This window comes from Anarhichas minor, unplaced genomic scaffold, assembly GCF_050575085.1.
Source record: "Anarhichas minor isolate MPS153535 unplaced genomic scaffold, ASM5057508v1 ptg000033l, whole genome shotgun sequence".
Taxonomy (NCBI): Eukaryota; Metazoa; Chordata; class Actinopteri; order Perciformes; family Anarhichadidae; genus Anarhichas; species Anarhichas minor.
Genome location: NW_027466479.1, coordinates 8,407,501 through 8,431,220, shown reverse-complemented (window position 1 = coordinate 8,431,220; position 23,720 = coordinate 8,407,501). Strand labels below are relative to the sequence as shown.

Genomic DNA, 23,720 nt, shown 5'->3' with positions numbered 1-23,720 from the left:
GCTCGATAACAAACGGACCCGAGCTAGCTAAAAAAAACAAAAAACTGACAGTTACCGAAGCCACGAGCGTGCCGGTGCTTATGTATTTGTGTGTGTGTGTGTGTGTGTGTGTGTGTGTGTGTGTGTGTGTGTGTGTGGGTAGGTGGAGTTCAGATGTGAGATTTGGCAACGCGGTAAGAAGGGGAAATGAAATGCCTGACGGGATACTTGGGAGACATTTGGGATTGGATGGAGGAATCGGGGGGTTTAGAGTCACATCTTTCATACACTAGAACACTAGACACCGAAACCTTCTGTGTAGAAAAACACTTTTTGTAGTTTTGTCTTTCACAAAGAACAGCAGCCGTGACCGAAATGGTGGGAGGGAAAAAAAGTATGAATCCATCTTTTAAACCCTCTCAGAACACTAATGCTTTAAACCTGCCTCCAGCTCAGCATGTGTACCGGACTGTTGAAAGGCTATGAAAGTCCCTCTTCCCTTCCCGCACCTTTCTGACATTGAAATTGCTTCTTTTTTTTTTACACTTTTGTAACCATTCGGAATTAACAACCCAATAAACTCGACCACTTTACGCAGTGACTGGGTCTGCGGAGGTCAGAAAGCATTGCCTTGTCTTCGAGTGTGACCGCTTGCAACAGCTAGAAACACTTTACGCCTTTGAGAAATAGTCGGACGAGGCATTGTATGAACTTTTTCAACCATACGTAAGCCGTATTTTGGACTGATTTTAACACAGGAGTCAAAGCGATGAACTATGGTGACTTGAAACATGCTATAGGGGCAGTGTGAGGCTCAAGAAACTTCATAAAAACGTCCTGAAAACTGTACGTCACCACTGGAATGGATCACAGCCTCAGGACAAAGGTTTTACAGCCGACTGGAAGTGAGAGTTTAAAACTCGTAAAAATGGATTTTCACTCACTGGTTTGAATCCCCCAAACTGGCTCACAGAATGTATATTCGACTCTGGTGCCACAGAGCAAGGGACTTAGTGCTGACATGCTTCCACGAGCGCTGTAAATACTGTTCATGTCTACTACTAATACCACTGGCACCATTATAAACACAACTGCTGCTGCAACCACTAATGACGATTTTTGCATCTATCAACAATACCATGACAGAAACGGTGCTAATATACCGTCATATCCTGTTTCACCCACTTTGAGAAAAGAAGAAAATGTACATAAAAAAGGCAGCTTTTGACAAATTATTCGTGAACATGTGCAGAAATGTCCTTCTTGCTCTCCGTAGAAGACATCCACCCTTGGTTTTTGCTTTCAGCCTTGTACCAAAGAGAAGCCTGAGAATAAAGCAAACGACTGCAGAGACTCTGCGGCCCTCTCGAGAGAAAGATTGATGATGGAGGAGAAGCAGAGTGGGAGGCAGAGAGGCCAAAAGGGCACAGGGCTGCGTGCAGCGCATCTCGAAAATCTCACCTCCAGTGTGGTGAGCACTATCTTTTCCACGGAGGAGAAGTAGGCCTCCCAGAGGAACTGAGTCTGCTGTCTGAGGGACAGGATCTTGTCCTGGTGGATGGAGCGCACCGTGGTCGGGATCTGCAAAATGACAAAACAGCAGCCAGTCATCATTCAGTGCTGATCAGGGGCATAAATTGTGGTGATTAGAATTGGTCCCATGTAACGCTCATCAACAGACAAAGCACAGTGAGGTGTAGAAAGCAGATATTGCAGGTTTCTGGAGTTGTAGCCGCAACTATATCTAAGTAATTTAGGTCAAGTCCAAGTCTCAGGTGTTCTCAAATGAATTCTTGAGTCCATGAGGGCAAATCCAAGTCGAGTTATAACAAAAACTGCAAGTCAGTTCTTTGAACGCGGACCATTTTGCTTCCAACAGTTTACCTTCACCAACAGTTTTTCCTCCAGGGTTGTACAAGGTAGAAAGAGGAAAAACGGACCCGTCGTTCTTCAAGATTTGAACCACATCTTGTTTCTCAGTTGTCGCCTCGCCCCCGTGTATGACCGCCTAAATTATACACTTGAGTTACGTGGCAACAGCTAAACTATCTCCATGACAACTGAGCAACTCTATCTGCTGAGGAAGGGCACAAGATGTGGTTGAAGATGTCGAGGTACCTGCAAACTGCTGTTTACAAAGTCAACGAAGCAAAACTTGAGATGTTTTGCTTTCAAGTCTCAAGTCACGTAAGTCCAGTCGCACAAAGTTCAATTCAGGTCGAGTGTTGAGTCCCATATTTTGTGGCTAAATGAATAATTTGACATTTTTTGGAAATACTTGCTGTGAGTTAGATGAGAGGATGAATACCTCTCTCGTGTCCGTACGGCCGGCAGCGGTTAGCTCAACTTTTGAGATTTGAGACACGGGCCATTTCGATCGCCATTATAACAGCAATTTTTCATTTTTACACTTTGGCTTTTGTGTGTATAAAACTAACAAGATATAACGTATTCATTAGGGAGCTTTACAGGTGCTAGAAGCCGGATTTAGTTTACTTTGGAGGGAGCCAGGCTGCCCCCCCCCCCCCCGTGTTTTTAGTCTTTGTACTAAGCTAAGCTAACTGGCTGGAGCCTTACATTTAACAAACACGAGGAATTTACAAAAAATAGCAGCAACAGCAGCTATCGGTCATCAAACAGTATTAGGAAGAAAAAGCTATTAAAAAGCTGCAGCAGCCTTTGGTGAATGCTTTTGTACTTTTATCTGAAGAGCTGTGCAGTTTAATCCGTATGTGAGTTTATTTGTCAGAGTAAAGAGGGGATAAATGGCAAATAAACACATTTCATCCACACTTTAGTTAATACTGCCACATCCTGCAAACTGGGAAAAATTGTTATTGTCGAAGTAAATATATATGTGCGGTATTCTCCAAACATTTTCCCTGTTTTAAAAAGAGCAAATGCTTTGTATGTACAGCAGATGTAGCCCACATTTAGTGAAAAACAAACATGAATTTATGTCCTGTATGTTGTCTCAGCCCATCGCTGTAAAATACATAAATCCACAGACATACCCAGGATGGCTCAGGCACACACTGCTGCTGCACGGAGTTATAAAACTCAATGTCAAACAATATTATTACACACTTCATTCAAATTAAGATTTAATGGGCGTATAATTGCTTTTCCCCCCCATGAAGTTCAAGCAATTCCAGCCAAATCCATTTGCTCGTTCTATTTATTTGCCCTCTGACATAACAATGTGAGTCTTTGAGTGGCATTTTCAAGCACTTGGAGGACTTGGTATGCTGCTGGCATTCAAGAGCCCCAAAACAATACAAAACAGGGTTTGGGGAAATGTAAGAGGAGAGTGTGCGCTCAGGATAACTACAGTCAGGACAAAAAAAGGGGGGGTTTGTTCCTCTGTCGGGTTTAGTACTGTTTTCAGGTGATACGCAGAGCGGGCACTTTTTTTTGTGTGGGTGTTGTCTTCGGGCCGTCACCTGCAGCAGGAGCCTCTCGTCGCCGATCACTGCGGCTGTGTTCCAGTCGATGATCTCGGCGAAAGGCAGCTCCCAACCGTTACTCAGCATCACCGGCACACACGCAGCCTGAGACACACACACACACACACACACACACACACACACACAGAGAGAGAGGGAAGCTTGGACAAAATCCTTTACAAACACAATCAGAGCTACGGCTAAATCATGCCTGCTTTGCTACATATTGATCCGGATAATGAAAGCTGCACTGTATTGTAATTGATCCATCTGTGTTTGTCTGTGACCCTTTGTGTTAATGCCTAAACCCCCCGTTTGGGAAAAAAAAATTGTATTTTCTTAGATTTGCAAGCTTCTTTGGTGTGATGTGGATATATTATACATAAAATCACTACTGAGGCTCGGAGCAGCCATTAGGGAAGTCAGTGACACACGCGGCAGGAGGCCCTTTCTTGTCTTTGTAGAAGCCGCAGACTAGATGCTGTTTCACAGTAGACATCTTATCAAAGTGCTGAACTTTAACAACCAAAAGGGAAAAGTTCATCACTTCCAACCCTATCACATGACACAGTCATCTGACTCATCGTTTCTATATAAAGAAAACAATGAATGCAGCTTTAATTTAGAAAAACAATGCAGCCATACGCGCACAAATATCATATCAAATGTAACCGAAACATGCGTACAGCACATGTAGCTTTGATCACAGTTACAAAATGCGAGATCAAACATGAGCTTTAACACAACGCAGCTCAGCCGATCAGATAAACAGAAGTGGACTTGAACATACGATCTAGATAAGCAGGCTGCACACAGCCACGGATAGCCAGGAATTCAGCACAACGATGAGTGAAAAACAGCAGCCGTTTGTTGGAGAACAGATGACACAGAGCATCACGCTCTGGATTTATATAAATCAGGAAACATTTATTCACCCACAAGAACTCAAACATGCACACAAATAATTTCTTAAGAACGCGCTTAATAGTTCCGTTTGTGATTCTCTTTGAGTTTATTTGATTTCTAAAGAAAATGTTGAAATCACTTATGAGCCTGAAAATTAAATAAAAACACGCTTTTTCACAGCTGTTGATGTCAATATGAAAAAAGGTAACTTCAGGCGCTGTAAAGTTAATCACTCAAAGGAGGCGAGCAGGAGGAGTGATAAACGATAGGAGAAAGGGCAATTAAAAAAGGCAAAATAAAGTGGATATATAGATGTAATAAAAATAAATAAGAAAAGATGAAAAGATGGGAGGCAGTGAGGCTGAATGTGGCCTTCGGCAAAGGAGTGGCAGAGAGATGGAGGGATGAGAGGAGAGTTAGAGGGAACAGCTGGCGAGTGTGTGTGTGTGTGTGTGGTGGGAGTTTGACGTAATGACAGCCCTGTCACTACCGGGTCATAAAGGTGTCAGCTAAACCAGAGCTGGCCCTCGGGCTCTGCTGCCTGTCTCCTCCACAAACACACGCTTGCAAAACTCTCTCACACACACACACACGCACGCACGCACGCACGCACGCACGCACGCACGCACGCACGCACGCACGCACGCACATGTATACAGACACACAAACAACCTCCAGGCACACACGCACTCACGCAGTTGACCTCTGTTTGCAATTGCTTTCTCATTCAAAGACCAAAGCCTGTAAATACTCTCCCTACGTCTTCCTGTAGATGGTGCGAGTCGATGGATGGAGTGAGTCAGACAAATGGAGAAAGGAGAGAGGAGAGGGCACATTTCCCTCCTGAGTGTAGAGTGCTGGTGTGTGTGTGTGTGTGTGTGTGTGTGTGTGTGTGTGTGTGTGCGTGTGTGTGTGTGGCAGCCGATAGTGAGATAAGCGCACTTATGTGGGTGCACTCTGTGGACGGTTAGGAGAGGTAAAGGACAGTGCAGTAGTAATGCGGGAGAGCACGGTGCAGTTATAGAAATGGATGAACTGAGGGGAGAGAGGAAGAAAGTGAAGTGCATAGATTTCAAGAGGTTTTGAGGTAAGTGGAGGTAAATGCAGATCCAGTGGAGAATGACTCCACATGGGGGAAATTTATCTCACGGGGTTATTATGGTCATACAGCACGGTGAGGCGTTACGGTGCATTATGTAGTCATTTTAACTTAACGTGCACTTGAACTTGACAAACTGTTACACTTGAAAAAGCGCAAAGATCTCACGACTGTACCTTTGTAAACCATTTTGATGTTCATACATCACTGCCACAACGTGTTTTTAATCTATTTTGAAACAATGAGGAAAAAAAACTATTACCATCTTTGTGGCTGTAAATTTGGTTCACTGCAACTACTGTAAGTCCGCTTCCAAGTGGACTCCGGTGCGGTTCGGTTGTGGTGTGAAAGAAAACAGGATTTTGTGATAAACTACTGTGGGATTTTGGCATTATTTTTAAAGATAAACTACTAATAAACTACTAATCTGTTCAGGAAAAAGTCGTATAATTTATCTGTATAAAACTGTTAAAACTGCTGTGCTTTTATACGACTGTGTACTTTGTCAGTTCACTAAGTCCGTTAAAAAGAGGTCCAACAGTTATAAGCCCAGAATAATTTCGCCCTACCCCGTTCTTTTATTATCAATAATTCAATTATTTCCTTGTGAGCTCTTCTCTTTGTGACACCAAAAGTACATGCTTTTCTCTTGGTCCGGACCAAGTGAACTGAGCAACAGGTGTGAAAGCAGCCCGAAGGGCGTCACATCGAATATTTAGTTAAATACTGGAGAACTGTGGCCAATAAGTGCTAACACGCTACCCTGCTGGGAACATGATAGGGTTCATCGGTTAGTTTCTTTACACTATCCCCACTAAAGGGCCAATTACTGTCCCCTGGCATTTCCTTTCTAGAGATTGTAAATAATTTCATTGAATAAAGAGTTATTAAAGAGAGGGGGATAAAAGCTCTACTAGCTTGCGTTCTTGGACGCTAACAGGATGATAAGTTCACACTGTTTTATTAAAAAAGCGCATGTCTAGCATTGTCTCCTGTCTCATAACCGTTAACTATTTCTCTTTTGTGTGGCGGCTTGTACACAGATAAAAGTGGACGGTGCTCAACAGCTACTTGGCTACGCTAGCGTCCTTCTTTTTGGACTCTTCCGGCTCTCCGTTCCCTCAAAGGTCAGCGCTGTCGAGACGGTTGTCGACTGTGCAAACTCATCACCAAAGCTGAACCTGACTGGATTCACTTCGCTCCCATAGCATCGTCCTGTCATGGAAACTACACAGAAACTAAGATCAGAATCTGAAACTTGATCAAAACGAATGTTAAGCTCCAATCAAAATCAGGAGTTTTCTAACACATTACAAATTTGTCCAGAAGCCCTGTGAGCACCTTTCCGTTTTGTATTTTAAATTATCACAAGATCAGGCAGCAATTTAAATGTTTCTCGTGTTGCATTAAAAATATATATACAGTTTGGAGGCAGGACAAAGTTGCTAATCCTCTCAGTGAAGGTCTCACTTGTTTATGTAAATTACACCATTAGTCTGAGAATAACGGTGGTAATGATTTAGTGAGAGAATTCGCACCATTAAAACTAGTGCTAAGTCGGAGCTTTGAGTGTAGGAAGGGATCCTTGTTCTCCCCGGTTATGTTGCTGCGGGGCATGGATCTACTACAGCATGTGCAGTGCTTCCTCATAATGGGGGAGCTCGTTGGTTTATGTGCTGCTTTGTTTACCTGCAGCGCCTCGAGGAAGCGAAAGGAGCCCAGTCGTCTGCCGCGGGGCACCAAACAGAAGGTGGAGTTGTGGAGCATCTCTTTGTAGTCGTACCTGCGAAGACACACAACACACACACACACACACGTGGATAAGTTCACCGGCGCGGGCGAGAAGGTGTTATTTACGGCAACACTCTCTGAAAAATATGTGTGTAATTACAGGAGTACGTACAGCGCATGCATGACAGTAACTTGTTGTAATGAGCTATATAATGGGATAATATATCACAGCTGAAGGAAATTCCATGTTGAACGCGACTTGTGAAGTATCTCTACCCCGTGTGTACATGTATGTGCATAAGAGTGTTTGACACGCCTCACAGGGACATTTTCTGTTTTTTATGTATGACAAACCAGAACAGGCAAATCAGGAAAACACACACACACACACACACACACACACACACACACACACACACACACACACACACACACACACACACACACACACACACACACACACACACACACACACACACACACACACACACACGCACAAGGGTCGTACAAAGGAGCCGGATGGGGCAAGAAAAGACGACCTTTAGTCAGATTATCTAAACTACTTTATTTCGGAGGTAAAAAAAACGACAGCAAGTGCACCCAGACTGCCTGTGATAATCCCTCACTCACAAGCAAGTACGACGGGTCAAATTTTAACAGTTTTGGGGGATAATGTTACCCTTCACCTTCGCTTTCTCCTCCAAATATGTTTGGGCAAGCTGAGGTTTGTTTGCAACCTGTCTCATTTCATCCAATGTCGGTCCGACTTTTTCTCTCTCTTTGTTATGACGAAGCAACGTGTTCATTATGGATAGAAGCGATGGCCAAAACTAACACCAACGTCATCCAAATTGTCATAAATCTCCGGCTTTTGCTTCCGTTTCGTTTTCACCCAACAGCCTCTCCACCCATGAACTCCCATCCCGCCCCGCTCTCCCCCCCCCCCCCCCTCCTCCTCCTCCTCCCTCCTCATCCTATCTCACAAACCATACGCTCCATTTGCACACCGCCTCTTCTTTACTCGCTACCTTTCTCAACCCCTCTATCTCCCAAAGCAGGAGGCCGCTGCTCCCTCGCTCCCTCAGCACCTCCTCCTCTCCCGCCCTCCCTCAGCACCTCCTCCCCCCCCCCCCCCCCATCCCTCTATCTCTCCAGTGAGGTGTGTCTTATTGCTCTCCAAACAGGGTGATCAACCCTGCCAGGGGTAATGAGCTGAGAGTGACACCTGCTTCCACCACACAGCTGGCTCTGTGTGTGTGTGTGTGTGTGTCAGAGAAAGACAGAAATAGAGAGACAGTGTGTATCTCTGCATCGGTCTGTTTGCATGCACGCTGCTTTTCGACGTGTTTTGACAGTTTGCTCGTACTGCTAAATATAAGCAATGATGCCATGTGTTAACAAGTGCTTCCTTTCCCCTCCGCTGCGTGCGTGAACCCTTTACCAAGTCACCGAATGCCTCGATCTCACATGTTCTCTTGATTATCTTTGCTTCTCCCGTCCCCTTCCGTCTGTACTTCGTCTCGCCTTCACGCTCCGCGTGCCGCTTTCTTCTAAAACGTGGATACAACGTCTCCCCGTGTGGATTATTGTCTCTCATACAGACGCACGGCGCAGATAAATGCCACCTTAGAAGCTAACATGGCAGCCAACAGTGCAGAACAAGGCATCACAGTGTTGATGTGTTGTGAGGTCTAATTATTTTCTACTTTTTACATGTTTTCTCTCATAAAAATTAAAAAAAGGGAGCAGATCTGTTTGAGCTGTTTTTCTCACATATTTTATGTCACCATGCACCCAAAAGTTATGTTATCCGCCTGCAAGAAGACACCGATCACAACTTAGAGTAAACCAAGTCTGCTTGCGACAACGGGCTCAGAAGATATGTTTTGCTGTAGAAGAAAAGGGGAGACGGATTGGGAGAAAGCATAAATGAGATGATGCTCAAGAATAAAAACAGAACATTTTAAAACTACATTTAAGTGTCTATGCCGCCAAAGCCATTTTCTAAAAATATATTTAGATGTTTTTGTATTAATAACTCTACATATTAAACCACAATAAAATAAACTAAATGACACAGCAATGGTTGTTGAGTGAAAAATAATAATGAGCCCTGAGGGCTGTCCAGGTTTGGGGTTAAGAGACTGGTGAGGCAGAAAATCATTTCTCATTTAGCCATAGAATATACAAGGGGAAGGTTACAGAACGAACACACGCACACACACACACTCTCTGCTGTATTGATGATGCCGTGGATGTAGCTTGTACAGAAGTGTGACAGCGAATGCTGATGCTGCCTTCAGTGTGTGTGTGCCTGTGAATATGGGCCGAGCTGACGGGGCAAAGTTGGAGGCAAAGCTCTTCGTTCACACACACACACACCTACACACACACACACTTGGTGGTGATTGCTGATGTTGACGGCGAGATGCCGCCTTGTCTCTTCTTCAGCGGAGCTCTAATGAAGTGCAGGGAGACTTGACAGCCGGTGATAAAAATCCCACCCTCATTCACACCTACATGCAGAACGTTCTGTGCGCCGCATAACGCAAGAGTCGTACACGTAAACACACACACACACACACACACACACACACACACACAGGCATGCTCGCAGACACACGCACGCGAACAAGCGACAGCTGCACGCCCTCACATTGGCGTTCCGTCACCTGTCGATGGAGACGAAGGCGCTTTCTTAGCCCATATTTCAACACCAGCTGTCTGCCTGGACGGTGTCTGTTTGTGTGTGTGTGTGTGTGTGTGTGTGTGTGTGTGTGTGTGTGTGTGTGTGTGTGTGTGTGCGCGTGCGTGTGTGCAACAGCCCACGAAACAGGCCGCCATCTGATGGCCGTGGATATCAATGTGCGGATTTAACATGCAGCAGCCCGGAAAAATAAATAAATAAAAAAGCGTTTAATCTAACCACAGCGCTTCCTGTGTGTGTCAGATCTTCTGTCTCCTGCGTGCTCAACACAAATCTTTTCTATTTGACCTTTTGACCTTTTTTTCTGTTTCATAAGCAATGTAGGAAATCTATACCAAGCCTCTCAAAGCAGAACACCGGTTCACAGGATGCAAATTTTGGCAAGATGTCTCCTGAAGAAGCAGCAGTACAAGCCTCCCACATGATTCACCTGCTGTGCATCCTCATCCCGACTCCGATGTAAAGAGAGGATTTTCTTTTAACCAGGGAGTGTTACTGAGATTTGAATGAGGAGGAGGTCGCAGGAGGACGTCCTCTGCCCTGTGAACCAACCTTCACCTCCCTTCCTCCCTGCTCCTCTCCTTCAGTGCCAACCTCCTGTTGTTTTTGCACGTTACGCTGGCTTCAGGGGGCCAAAACTAGCTTTCGCTATCTTTTTAATGCTTCTTCTCTACCTCCACTTCTCCTCCTTTTTCTTGCTCCGTCTAACAACAGCTCCTTTATGTCCTTGTGACCTTGAGCTGGCGCCGGGGGAACCACAGCCGAACTGCGGGAGCCTGCGGGGCTGTGATTGCGTGTGTTTGGTTTCTATATTTTTCTTGCATGCATGCGTGTGCGTGTGTGTGTGTCTTCATTGTATATATGGGTGTGCGCGCATGTGTGTTTGTGTGAGACAGATAACACAATGAAAGCAGGGTGAGAAAGAAACAGAGCGAGCGTGCGACAAAGGTGAAGCGACAGCCTGCCAGAATGGCTAAACTTAAATGGCAGAAAAACAAAGTCAGCGTGCAGAAAAATATGAAGCGGACAGAAAACTATGGGGCTCCGTGTAATAATGACCTCTGCGCGTGTCACCCGTTGTTTAGCACGCGAGGGTGAGTTTTGAGAGCACGTGTACGGCATGTACGACAACGGCTTCTCCGCGACATCCTACACGGTTGCCGTGGCAACTTGCCATTTACCGCCTTCACTTGCAGCAACTTAAGTACACGGGATGGGCGCTTCATCCGCGCAACCAAGTGGGTAAGCGGGTGAAAGAGGAGAGGGCCCTTATGGCTAAGTGATCTGAAGTATTCAGATTCTTTACTCAGTGCTTATTAGTAGTCATAACATAATGAAGAAGGACTGAATTGACCCCTCCCTTTTAGTTACTGTTGCTTCAATGACACACATGAGGTTAACGGCGATAACAGAGGCAGATATATCATGCGATATTCATGATTATCTCAGAAATATTGGTCTTTTTAATCCACAAACAAGTAGATAGAATCATTTCTAGCCAACAATATTTGATCTATGGTTCACTTTTTAATGTTTCCTGCTGACTGGTTTTATAAAGAGAACCAAAAGGTTATTAATAGTCATTAATAATGCACTTTATGCCTGAACAAAATGCAAAATTGTCAGCATCCTTAACAGTCGATGATGCATGTGGAGGACCGGCCCAGTCGCCAGGACATTTTCTTTTGCATTTGTTTGTTTCTGTGAAACCCGGGATACGTAATAACGATGCTTCGGCTGTTGTTAATTTAAGCTAGTGACATTGTTACTGTAGTTACGCTGTTCTCTCACACAAACCATGATCTTATTTATAACCTTAACCAAGTCATTTTGTTGCCTGAACCGAACCAATCGCTTCGCAACGTTAACCGCGTGTCATTGTTCATTTCTGCAAGCGAGAGACGAGGCTGATATGTAACGTACTTATGCAACTGTTTTTGTTACAGAAAGGTCGACATTTGACAAATACCATGGTGTGTAGACACGTTCAATAAAAACAAATGGGTTGGGGAGACACGTGAAATAAGGAGCACCATTACTCTTGTATTGTGGGATCGCTCCACTTTACTAAAGTAGAGTATCATTTTTTTTTTAAGTACATTTCGTTCTGCGCAACCTCATTGGGATACTACCTATAGAAACTCTACTTATACAATACCACAGATATTAGAGATTAGCATTATTGTTTCTACTCTCATGTTTCACTTACACAAGAGGAAATGGAGGGTGAGGGCTAAGCGATGAGTTTGGGAAATGTAATGCAACCTTAGTTTCGCTGGGGTTGCTGCAGCGGAAACTAAAAAATGAAGAAGGGAGATAAATGTCACCTTGAACTCTGATAGTCTTAGCTCTCACACAGTGATCTTCATCAAGGCTTTCTGTAACATCACCCGTTACCTCACATACACAAATGTACAAATGATATCCTCGGCCTTGTTAGGATAGTGGTACTACTGTAGGTTGCAGACTACTTAGCACGCTAACATTTGCAGCTTAAGTCAGAGCATACAAACCCACTGTTTGGACTAAAAAAGAGCAACATTCGCCTGTGACACGTAGGGAAGCATAAAGTGGCACGAAATGAAGTAAAAGGACCTTAAAATGGTCTCCGGTATACGGCACTTGAGTAAATGCACTTTGTCGGGCAGCCCAGATTCCCAAAGGGGTGCACTTGGTGTGCTGCCACCTGGACTTTCTGGTGCCGTGTTGGGCACCCAGCAGGCGCCTGAGCATGAAGCCTCGGGGTGAAGAAAACACGAAACCACAACCAGCCTCAGTGTCTTCCAGGGAGCAGAGACAAGGGATCCAATTTACTGCTTATTGAGAGTGTTGTTACGTTAGCCTCCCGGACCTCTCTGCTGTCTCCCTCTGCCACCCTCTCACTAATTTCTTTGCCTTCCAAAGTGGGTTTCGGTGTGTGTGTGTGTGTGTGTGTGTGTGCGTGTGTGTGTGTGTAAGAATGGGTGTCTGGAGGTCTGCTGATGTCTGGGACAACATCCAGGTTCTTTTTTTTTGTACTGCATTGTAGTGGGATTTGTAGAGTGTCTGTGTGCTCATGAGGTTTTGTTAAAGAAAAGAAAAACCTCTTGTAAAGACTCGTCAAATTATTCATTTTTGGTAAAAGAAAGCTCCGATTTCCTCTCGCCGTGTCCTTCTGCACACACCAGGATGAGAGGGAACCTCAAGATGTAGTGGCTGTACATCAGAAAGATTATAAAAATGATTTGTCATTACGGGTGTCATGCCACAGATGTGCTCATTTGTCTATTAAATAACTCCCGAACAGACTACGGACAGATTCCAGCAGTAATTAAACAGAAGCCTCGTCCTCCCCATAAACACGAGTGTCTAAGCTGAAGCATATTGTTGCGCGTGCTCCCGTGAGAGTGCGACAGATGTGCCGGCTAAGCGGGCTCGTGGGTAAAAAAAAGGAGGCATCTTTGGCTCCTGACTAACTGAGATGGAGTGCATTTGGTGAGGGTGTGTGTATGTGTGTGTGTGTTTGAGGATGATCCAATGTGTGCACACATGCGTACAGCAGCAGATATGAGCTTGAGTGGAGTCAGTAGCATGTGACTGGAATGTGTGTGTGCTAATGTCCCCTAACTTTCGCCTCCCTCTACTTATTCGCCCTGCAGCTATGTGGAAAAGTATGTGTAAGCATCTGTATGTGTGTGCATCCAGATGCGTGCTTGTCTATTTTTCTTTTGGTCCCATCTTCCTCCTCCTCCGCAACGCCTGCTGTACACGCTGAAACTCATTCATTAGCCTAATTAGCGCTCATTAGCCAGTTTATGCTAGCTCCAATCAGCATTCTTGCATGGAGTGACCCAGAGGTCCGCCTCGCCGAACAAACACAGGCTTTCTGCGGTCGAACCCATGACAACCCTGAGGTCTGCACACGCGCGCGGGGCCAATCCAACTGCACTCGGAGGACTGTGGAGAGTTCACCCTGACCAAAGACCATAGTCCTGTGTAGCTCAGTGGGTAGCCTAGCATATAAAACACAGCTGAGTGAAGAAAACGACTCCATGGCGGCTGGTTGGGCTGAAGGCGCTGGCCACATTCAAAGAGTTATAATGGAGAAAAAAAGACGTGCGGCAGCAGAAAAGGCAGCACAGCAGTTACGAGCCAGCTGAGGACAAATATACATCTGGAGCTGTACTGTGCATTGGATAAAAGTGTCTACATGTGGTACGGTTTATTTTAACATGACTGTAAAGCTGTGCTAGGACAGCGCTGCTAGTGAATTTGTGGGTTCTGAAAATGAAAGCCAACGCTGAAGCGCCTTAAACCTGCATTCTCTCTACTGGCCATCAGGGGGCGACTCCTCTGGTTACAAAAAGAAGTCAGATAGTATAGAAGTCTATCAGAAAATGACCCTACTCCTCACTTGATTTATTACCTCAGTAAACATTGTAAACATGAGTTTATGGTCTCAATTTCTAGTTTCAAGTCTTCTTCATTACAGCATGATGTTCATTTTGTAAATTATGGTCCATTTAGAGTCAAATAGACCATGAAGCAGAGTATGCTTTAGAGCGGGGCTATCTTGTTATTGACAGGTCGCAGAGTCGTATATGATGTCTCTAGGTCACTCCTTCTCAGTCACTTCTGTTCACTGGTTGCAAAATGCCAAGATGGCGATGGCCAAAATGCCAAACTCGAGGCTTCAAAATGGCAGTCCAATGGGTGCCGTCACCACGACCACTTCCACTTCTTATATACAGTCTGTGTTCTAGGCCGCCTTAGACAGACCACAACAACACAGTTAGAATATTAACGTAAGACATACCACAAAAAATGCATTACTAGATCAGAATTAACAGACACAAAATTGTAAAAACTGAATAAAACACCAATAAGAACAATATAAAAGTCACTCCAAGAACAAGTCAGAATTTAAAGGCAACCTGAGAAGAGTGTGAAACCTTTCCCATAAGAAGTGAATAAAGCAAACACATCCAGATTGTCATGTAGCCCGGAAACAATATTAGCCAGATGAGAGTGCATCTGGCTAATAGGTGGACAGCTGTTGTCACAGGTGTGGCTGCGATCAAAACAAACCGAGGACGCACTGGGATCTGTGACGCCGCATCCGAACATCCCCTGCATAAGTGGAAGTACGCGTTCCTGCGCACGCCTTGCTTTCTCCGCCATCGAGAGCGGGAAACAATTAGCGGCAACAGTTGCAGACCTCAAAGAAGTTGCTCGAGTGTCAAAAACAACTGCATTGATCCCCCCGGGTGGAGCGTAATTAGCGCTGATGACAAGTCTGTGATGTTTTTGACTCTGATCGGGAGCTTCTTCGGGGTACAGGGACAGCATATGTGGTTATTTGCATAACGAGCTGCGAAGTGAAAAGCCATGGACAAGTGTTCCATAGAGACACGCATCTGAGAGGTATTCTGATATCGATTGTGAACTCGGAGGTCCATCTCGACTGGATTTCAGCAGAACACGGAGATATCCGTGTGTGAGATCTGAACAGGGGCTTAATATGACAGGTCTTTCTGCCCCGTCAAGAACTATTTCTGGAGGGGAATCTTTGACTGATAGGTCCACAGTAATATCTCTGTTATTCTCTCTCTCTTTCACTCTCACCCTGTGTGAATACAGTGCAAAAACAACCCTCGACACATTTTCAGAAAAATAAAAATCCCCCCCTTTCGGTTTCCAAACGAGGAATCAAAAGCTCCTGTAACATCTTGAGAATGTTTACAACATGACACGGGCCCTGTTCTATGCCGGTCACCCGCAAGCCTGCCGTCACGCCCAATGGATATCAAGTCTCCTCGCGCTGCCGATAAGAAAGGAACCACACAAACTCCCAGTAACTCATAGATGCAGCATGAATTCAAAAGTGAGCTGGTTTTAAGGGATTTCCAGAGATGTGCGGAGCAGTGCGGTAAGTATGGCTGCAGGTGGTAGGTGCGAGCCGCATAAGCCTAAACAGCAACAAAAAAACATGTCCACCGATAAAGATAGGGCTCATGTTAATGCAGACCCACACCCTGTACGCTCGCGCAAACTTCTGAATCAGTTCAAGTCAGCAGCCTCCAGCTAGCCCCCCACCCCCCTCCTCCCCCCAAGCACGTGTAAACCTGAATATTTTACAAATACCCTGATAACAAGAAGTCACTATGACGGCTTTATCCTCGCAATCTTTTCAATTTGTCCTCTCGGATTTTTTCCACTGCCAACAGATGGAGGCAATTTTTCAGATATGTTTAGTGTCTGCGCAGCATTCACCAGCACACTCACTCAACTCCACTGAGGATGGAGGTGAGGTGGACTTTAAACCAGGCGACACCTATTCCAAACACGTTTCCCGTAATATTTTGGGGGGGGGGGGGGGGGGGTTCATTGGCAGCTAGAATCCCGCTTCGCACGCACGCACTTCAAGTCACTAATTGGCGCCTCGCAGTGTGATCTTGCAGATGAGGGGTCCGGGCTCCATGGATGTTCGCTGGAGACCAGCTGTGCCTCGCTCCGCACTTCCAGATGGCCCTCGGGACGCCTCACTGTGAGATGTTAGTGTGTGTGTGTGTGTGTGTGTGCGTAGACCCTATACGTGCGAGACGGTCTCAGATTTAGACATGTCAGCACATGCTCTGCGGCGGCCTCTTTTTTAAACACGACACATTTTGTCATCAGAGCCACTGAAACGAGGAGCGCGGAGGAGCTCCCCTCACCGAGATGTCCTTTCATCTGACTGACACACACACACACAGAGAGAAGAAAGAGAGAGAGAGCGAGAGAAAGAGAGAGGAATGTTTAAATTCGTTCCGTCCGCATTAGGGTCCCTGCCTTTCATGACAAATCATTCTCCAAAATCTTGAAGAGTCTGAATAACACACTCTCTTTCATAACACAAAACACACACACACACACACACACACCGGCACAACAACATTCTCGCAAAGGCACATTTTCTTGACTCCGTGTTAATATGCATTCACTGCACACACATACACACACACAAACTCGCCCCCCCTCTTCATTTTCAAAGCACCAGCGACCATTATCAGGGTCCCATCTGCCGGCAAAGACCAGCCCCACTCTCCTGCAATAAGCGAGTAGAGACTTAATCGCATCTAATTTCTTGTCTGCGACAACATTCTAATGTATTCCCTCTGAAGACTCCTCTAAATCAAAAATATACACCCGGTTCCTGGAGCCACCTGGGTCCCTCGGCACAACACTACAATCGGAGAATGCTGAGAACCCTCCCAGTGCAGCGCCATGACTGTCAACGTAAAACGGATGGCTGAGCAGCACACGGAGTCGGACGGAGAAGCGAACTGTCATCGGTCGAGATTGCCCCTTTGAAATGTCGGCTTGGCAGGAATTTGGAAGAGCAGGCTTCTTTTCAAACACACTGCTGAGCGAGTTATTTGGAAAAAAAAGGGGGAAAAGGCTGCAGAGTGGCCGGGGCCAAGAGACTTGCAAGAGGAGATGTGTCACCTTCAACTCACTTTATAAAATGACTGGAGTTTCCCTGGGACTCTGATTCATAATGTACATCTTTCTGTTCTGGTTGGTACTTACAAGATTTCATGTTGGAAAGTCATAAGTGGCTCCGTGGGTCCAGTCAACTAAAACAGATGTTTGGTATTTGTTTTGCATTGTTCACACTAAAAATGTCAAAAAGCATTAACCCTGAACTGACATGATTTTATCCAATTGACTCTTCCATAGTCCTGCCCCTTTTCACTCCAATAACAGTTGCTCTACGCTAGCTAACTAGCTAGCTAACGCTACATCAAGAGGAGCCTAATGTCAGTTTTCCTCCATATTTCTGTGGTAACGTTAAACAGATTCAGAAGAGGACAGATAGGCTGGTTGCTGACATATTTTTATGATGACAGAAAAAGATCACGGTTAATGCTCCTTTTATATTTTTATATTTATATGGATATAAAAGACCTCTAATAACCCAACGTGGAAAGCTGAAATCCTTGTTGTCGGCTCCTTGAAGCTGTGATGCCTGACGCCGATGTATTACACACAAAGGGATTCCATTCAACTAGCTAACCCCGGCCATCATATAGAACAGTGTGGCTCGTTCACAATTATGCAAAATTAAGGAAGATAAAAACCTTCACACGTCATTAAAACTACGTTTTTAATGCGGCTCGTATAGCGATGCATCTCAAAAGATTTTTGACAATGAAAGTCCACTGTTGACCTCGGACATAAATTTAAAAATCTAAACTCAAAGTCCACTTAGTAGCTTTTCCCCAGAGCTTTCTACCACATCTCTCTGCCTTCATTGATACATATATGATGACAGGTCTACATACGCATCTGCCTGGTATCATGTGACCAGGTGAACTCGGGTAGAAGCTATGAAGTTTTGTTGTATCACTGCATGTGGACACTTTGATTCTGATACAAAACTATGATACAAATGTATCATAGCTGCAACTGATGGAAAAGAAGAGCCCTTCTTCCCAGAACCCTTCCAGAGAAAAAAAAATATTGTTCATGTGAATGTCGTTGTAAGCAGCTTCTAATTATGTGTGTAGGATGGGTTTTCTAATGTCCTCTCTTTCCAACCATTATCATGAAAACCAAAACAGTACGCTTTAGTTTGCATCTTCTATTGACACATTGTATAGTAACTGTATTTCAGTTATAATCCCTGTTCATTCAAAATGGATCCCCCCCCATCTCTTTCCCTCTCACACACACACACACACACACACACACACACACACACACACACACGCGATCATTTGAGAGTGAGCTTGACATCAGCATCAAACGGCGGAGTATGTCGGCACCGCACGACACTGGAGAGCAGCGTGATGTCTGAGACAGTCGGTGCTCCCAGGGTGTGCGCGAGTCTGAGAGCGAGAGAGAGGGAGTACAGCTGTCAATCACGCCCGGAGAGGCGAGCAAAGCGATACGCTACCCAGTGGGTTCATCAGCACCGCGTGTCAGTCACACCCCGAGATCACATTGATTGTCTGTCGGAACTCATCTGAGAAAGTGTGTGTGTGTGTGCGTGTGCGTGTTTGCATTGCATGTGTGTGAGAAATTAAAAGTGAAGGAGTGGTGGGGGGGGGGGGGGGGGGGGGGCATATTTGGCCTTGAGAGAAATGTCGTGGGGAGTGGGATACAAAGGACAAGAAAAATAATGAGAGCGAGAAAGAGAGAGAGAGGACGTAACGTCCACATTGATGCAATTATGATTCAATTTAAATTCCCGCATCAATTATGCAAACATATCCAAAAGTCATGTCAAATATTGATCGGCTCTTCAACTTCTCCAACTGTATTCATTAAGGAGCCAAAACTTAACCTGGACTCTCTCATTAATCATGGATAGGTGTCAGCTGGAGCTCTGCATACAAATTCAGCCAACACTCCCGAGCCTCCGCACCGCCAAGGGCCTATGCTACATATCTGTGTGTATCTGTGCGTGTCCAAATTTGTCTGCTTATCTGTACGTGAGCTGCCACTGCCTGACCCATCACGTATGAGAGTGTGCACGGCTGTACTCGGTGTAGGTAGATGAAAAACAAAATATGGTGGAAAACTGAATCCCATTATTGTATAAAAAAAGGACAGATGTAAAGATGCGGAACTAGCAACTCCTAATGTCACACCTAGTGCCGAGTATCATTTGAATTTTTGTTAGCCGTTGCATTGTGCTAACTTCCTATTGGCAAATGTTAGCATGCTAACACACGCAACTAAACCGTTGAACATGTTGACATCAGCACGTTAGCATTGTCATTGTGAGAAAGTTAGCATACCGTCGTTAGCATTTAGCTTAAAGCAGCGCTCCGCCCAAGTAACATCGCACTGAGTCGCTAGCATGGATTGTCGGCTATTAGCCCTGATTCAATACAATAAGTGAGTTAGCGTGACTTAGCGTTCAATGGCAGGTTTTGACAGTAGACATTTGTCCACACTTGATTCTATGTTTTGGCCATTTTTGAGGTAGGATTGCCACCCCAAATTACACCCTGCATTAATTAATTATTTTATTAATTATTTGTTTATTGTCTTTGATCTATTTTGCTTGTTTTACAAAATGAATGTAAAAAATTGCAATATAATAATAAAAAAAAAAAAAAACTATAAATATAAGCAGCTTCAATACAGATACACTGATGTAATAATATTAATCATAACAATAACGCATTTGCCCATATGTGTGTCTTTATGGTCTATCTACATTCCTTTGTATCTCTGCTGTGTCACCACAGGGAGCAGCCCCTTAGGCTACAACTGCTGCATCTTGGTCATATGACACACCTCTGAAGGGCCAACCTGGTCTCATATGACTGAATTTAGGCTCCAAAGCTGGGTGGGGTCACGGCGCTCGGGTCAAAGGTCACTCCGGTCCCCACCCTGATGAACAAAAGGGAGGACTAAGCCTTTCATTGAGGGTCGTGGTGGCTTAGATTCAGGCTGGGGGAGTCATGCTGTCTGTGTGTGTGTGTCTGGCCGATTGTGTTCTCAACACAGGGGTTATATGTCACTTGTGTGTGCGGCGGGTGCATATATACCTTTACTTTGAGATATACAGCTTATGTCTCTGACGGAGTGCAAAGTGGTGCGAGCTCATGTTCGTGTCTGTGTGTGTTGTAACTCTGATGATGAACCCAAAAGCGCAAACCCACTGCCCCTTACTGCAGGCTTCCCCCGGAGCGCTGCACTTGGCTGGTGTGTGTGTGTGTGTGTGTGTCAGCGTGTGTGTGTGCATACAGGGAACAGCTGTTCTCCAGTGCTACACAGGGAGGTCAGGGGGAGACACGGACGAGCTACAGCTGTGGCCCCGGGGCTTGTGGGAACTGTGGCTTGTACAACGTGGGAGAGGAGGAGGCAGCAAGAGGAAGGACGGGAGATAAGCAGAAGAGAGGAGATTGAAAAAAAAAAAAGATTTATTTGCAAGATGTGACGGGCAAACGAAGCTGCAAAGAAGAAAAAAAAAACCTGACGACAGAAGAAAGGGAGACATCCCTCTGTGCTCATGTCGTCTGGAGCAACAAAAAGCCACGGAGACCAGCAGTCGGCGTGGACCGCGGCGTGTTTTGGCCACGAGGTCATCGCAGAGACACACGGGATGGGAAGCACGTACGAAGGCTCTTCTCCAACTAGCTAATCCAGACCCATCAACCCACAGCCACTTAGCATTCCGAGCAATGTTTAAGAAAATGAATCACGCCCATAAGCTCGTAAACAAGTTGACTTTGCCGGTTAGCGAGTCGTCCCGCTGGCCAAGCTTTGCAGAGCAACTCGCATAAAGACCCACTGTTGGAGATAACGCTTATTTCGGGACAGCACATAATGTGATAAGTCTGAGAAATCGCTTCGTAGTCGTGCACAGACAATCATGAGAGCAGAGGCCCCGCTCCCACAGAGAGAAACTAGCGGCAGAGAGAAGGGGGGCAGACAGTGAAAACTAATAAGCCTTGTGCATCGGGAGAGAAATGGGCTCATCTCTCCGAGGCACCGAGAGAAACTATCGGAGCGGTTGTACACCGTTTCCAAGAACAAAAAAAAAAAAAAAAAAGACGCCTCATCTCAGCTGAAACCCAACACTAAATCCCTTCTGCCTGACAGATTCGGCAAAAGAATAATATCTTCAGCAGGAATAATATTTGCAGCCTGCATTACAGAAGCATATGAAGTGAGAGAGAAAGAAGATGGAACTGGGCCAAAAGCCAATTTATGGTTTTTGTGGAACCCTTAAAAGAAAAAAAGAAAAAGAGAGAGACAAAGTTGTTCAAGGTGCTACTTCAAATCCTCTCTGGGAACTCTCACATCCTCTCCCTTTGCAAGTCTCAATTAAACACTGTCGATTGCCATCTGTGAGGCAACTGAACCTGGAATCATTAAAAGTCTGCAAAGATTAAAAGCAGACGTTGGCGTTGAGGAAAAAAGTAACAAAAGGGTGAAGAAGAAAGCGATGAGAGGAAAGGAGGCGAGCGTTAGAGGTGACCCTCATGGCAAAAGTTTTGACTGAGCTTTTAGTATTAAGAGAACCGTTTGAGCTCCGAAGATGTAAGAGATAACGAAACACATGCCAGGCTGCAAAGACGCTGCATCTTCCTCTTTAACTGCTCGACGTGAGAGCGCGTGTGGGTTTCGGTGGGAGAGGTGTGGGTTCCTGGGTTAGATTCAATACAGTATCCTAGCAACATTTCCCTGTGTGTGTTAGTGTACCGTATGTGCTGAAAGCTTGCTGGAGGAGGGGGAGGGAGGGGGTCACAGGTGAAAGAACACACAAACAGATAGAGCATGTACTCGGGTCAGTTTTTAAGCCAAAGTGTCACGACTCTAGCCAGAGAGGCTTCGCTCAGATCTTTATACAAGAGCGCTACAGAGGCTGATGCATTATGTTCCTATGTGCTGTCACAGCCGTGGCATGTCTGCTGGCAGCATGGCTCTGCACCAGCGCCAAAGAGATTTCCTCTACGTGTCAACAAAGTTCATGGAAGCCAACTATTTTTTTTTGCAACCTGGAATTAACAGGAAAAAAAAGCTACTTTAACAAAACTATGACATCTTTACCGGGGAGTGTGTGCAGAAACAAAAAAAAAGAAAACGACAATAGGGGATTCTTGTTAAGAGATATGCGTTGCAATTGTGTTTCGATTAAGCAGAGAAAATGACTGCACATTGTACAACTACTCTGTTTGTGTGTAAGCGTGGGATCACTTCAGATAACGGCGTAGCACAATGAACTCACACATGCTCATGAAATATGTTGACAGCTGAGTGGCCTGGTGAGACTTCTACCATCCACTCCTGGGTCATAACTGGCAGCAAATCATGTCGCATCTCAGTGTGGGGGTTGCAACTATATGACATTTTTCATTATAGTTTAACCAACGGTTTACTTTCTCAATTGATCGATTGTAGGGCCTTTGAAATGTCAGAGAATAGTGGAAGGACTGCCATCAGAATTCCTGAAAGCCCCCAGGTGACATCTTCAAATTGCGTGTTTTGTCCGTCTAAACAGTCCAAACCATAGACCGTAGATAGGAAGTGGACATAATCCCCATTCGTTTGTGGACTGCGGTTTTAAAGCTTCGAGTCCGGCATTATGATCGTCACCATCTTGTTTAAAGTAATCAGAAGCACAACAGAACGCTGAATAAGCCATTTTTTAGGCGGCTTTTCATTTTTTGCTGAAGTACTGTGAAAGGGTAAACGTTGTAAAACATAAAAACCATAAACTCGGACAACTCCCAGACTCAACAATATCGTGGAAACGACCTGTCAATCAAAAGGTAGCCACGCCCTATTGTACCTCGTATTGGACGTTGCCTCTCTATTTGACTCTAAACGGACCATAATTTACGAAATGAACATCATGCTGTAATGAAGAAGACTTGAAACTAGAGGTTGAGACCATAAACTCATGTTTACAATGTTTACTGAGGTAATGAATCAAGCGAGAAGTAGAGTCATTTTCTCATAGACTTCTATACAACCAGACTTCTTTTTGCCACCAGTGGAGTCCCCTGATGGCGGTTAGGAAGAATGCAAGTTTCTGAAACAGATGTTGCCACCTGGTCCCAACCACAAATTAGTTCAATGAAGTATCCCAGAAAGAAAATTCTGGAACTGGTGAATGGTTGGCAAAATCGCTTGAAAAACGGCTAAAAGGATTGATCAGTAATGTAAATAGCTGCCTACTGTCATACTATCATAGAAGCAGTGCTAGCCTCCATGAGTTGGTCTGATTCAGTTTGGATTTTTGTCTGAAAGTGTGCTGTGCCTGTGTGACTGAGCCCCAGCACATGTTATGCAGTGCAAACCAGTCATTGTATTGTGAAAAATAAATAAACACATCCAATAACTTCAAGATATTTGATTACTATCA

The 23,720-nt window shown here is 45.0% G+C and overlaps 1 protein-coding gene across 1 annotated transcript in view; it reads right to left on the bottom strand.

Moving 5' to 3' along the window:
• ext1b (exostosin glycosyltransferase 1b) overlaps positions 1 to 23,720 on the bottom strand; it is a 116,588-nt gene that overhangs the window by 28,872 nt on the left and 63,996 nt on the right. The window contains exons 2-4 of the mRNA XM_076106521.1: positions 7,120 to 7,213; positions 3,423 to 3,530; positions 1,441 to 1,560 (exon numbers count right to left, since the gene is read on the bottom strand). Of these exons, the coding sequence (XP_075962636.1) occupies positions 1,441 to 1,560; positions 3,423 to 3,530; positions 7,120 to 7,213 (322 nt within the window). The remainder of the gene's footprint in view (positions 1 to 1,440; positions 1,561 to 3,422; positions 3,531 to 7,119; positions 7,214 to 23,720) is intronic.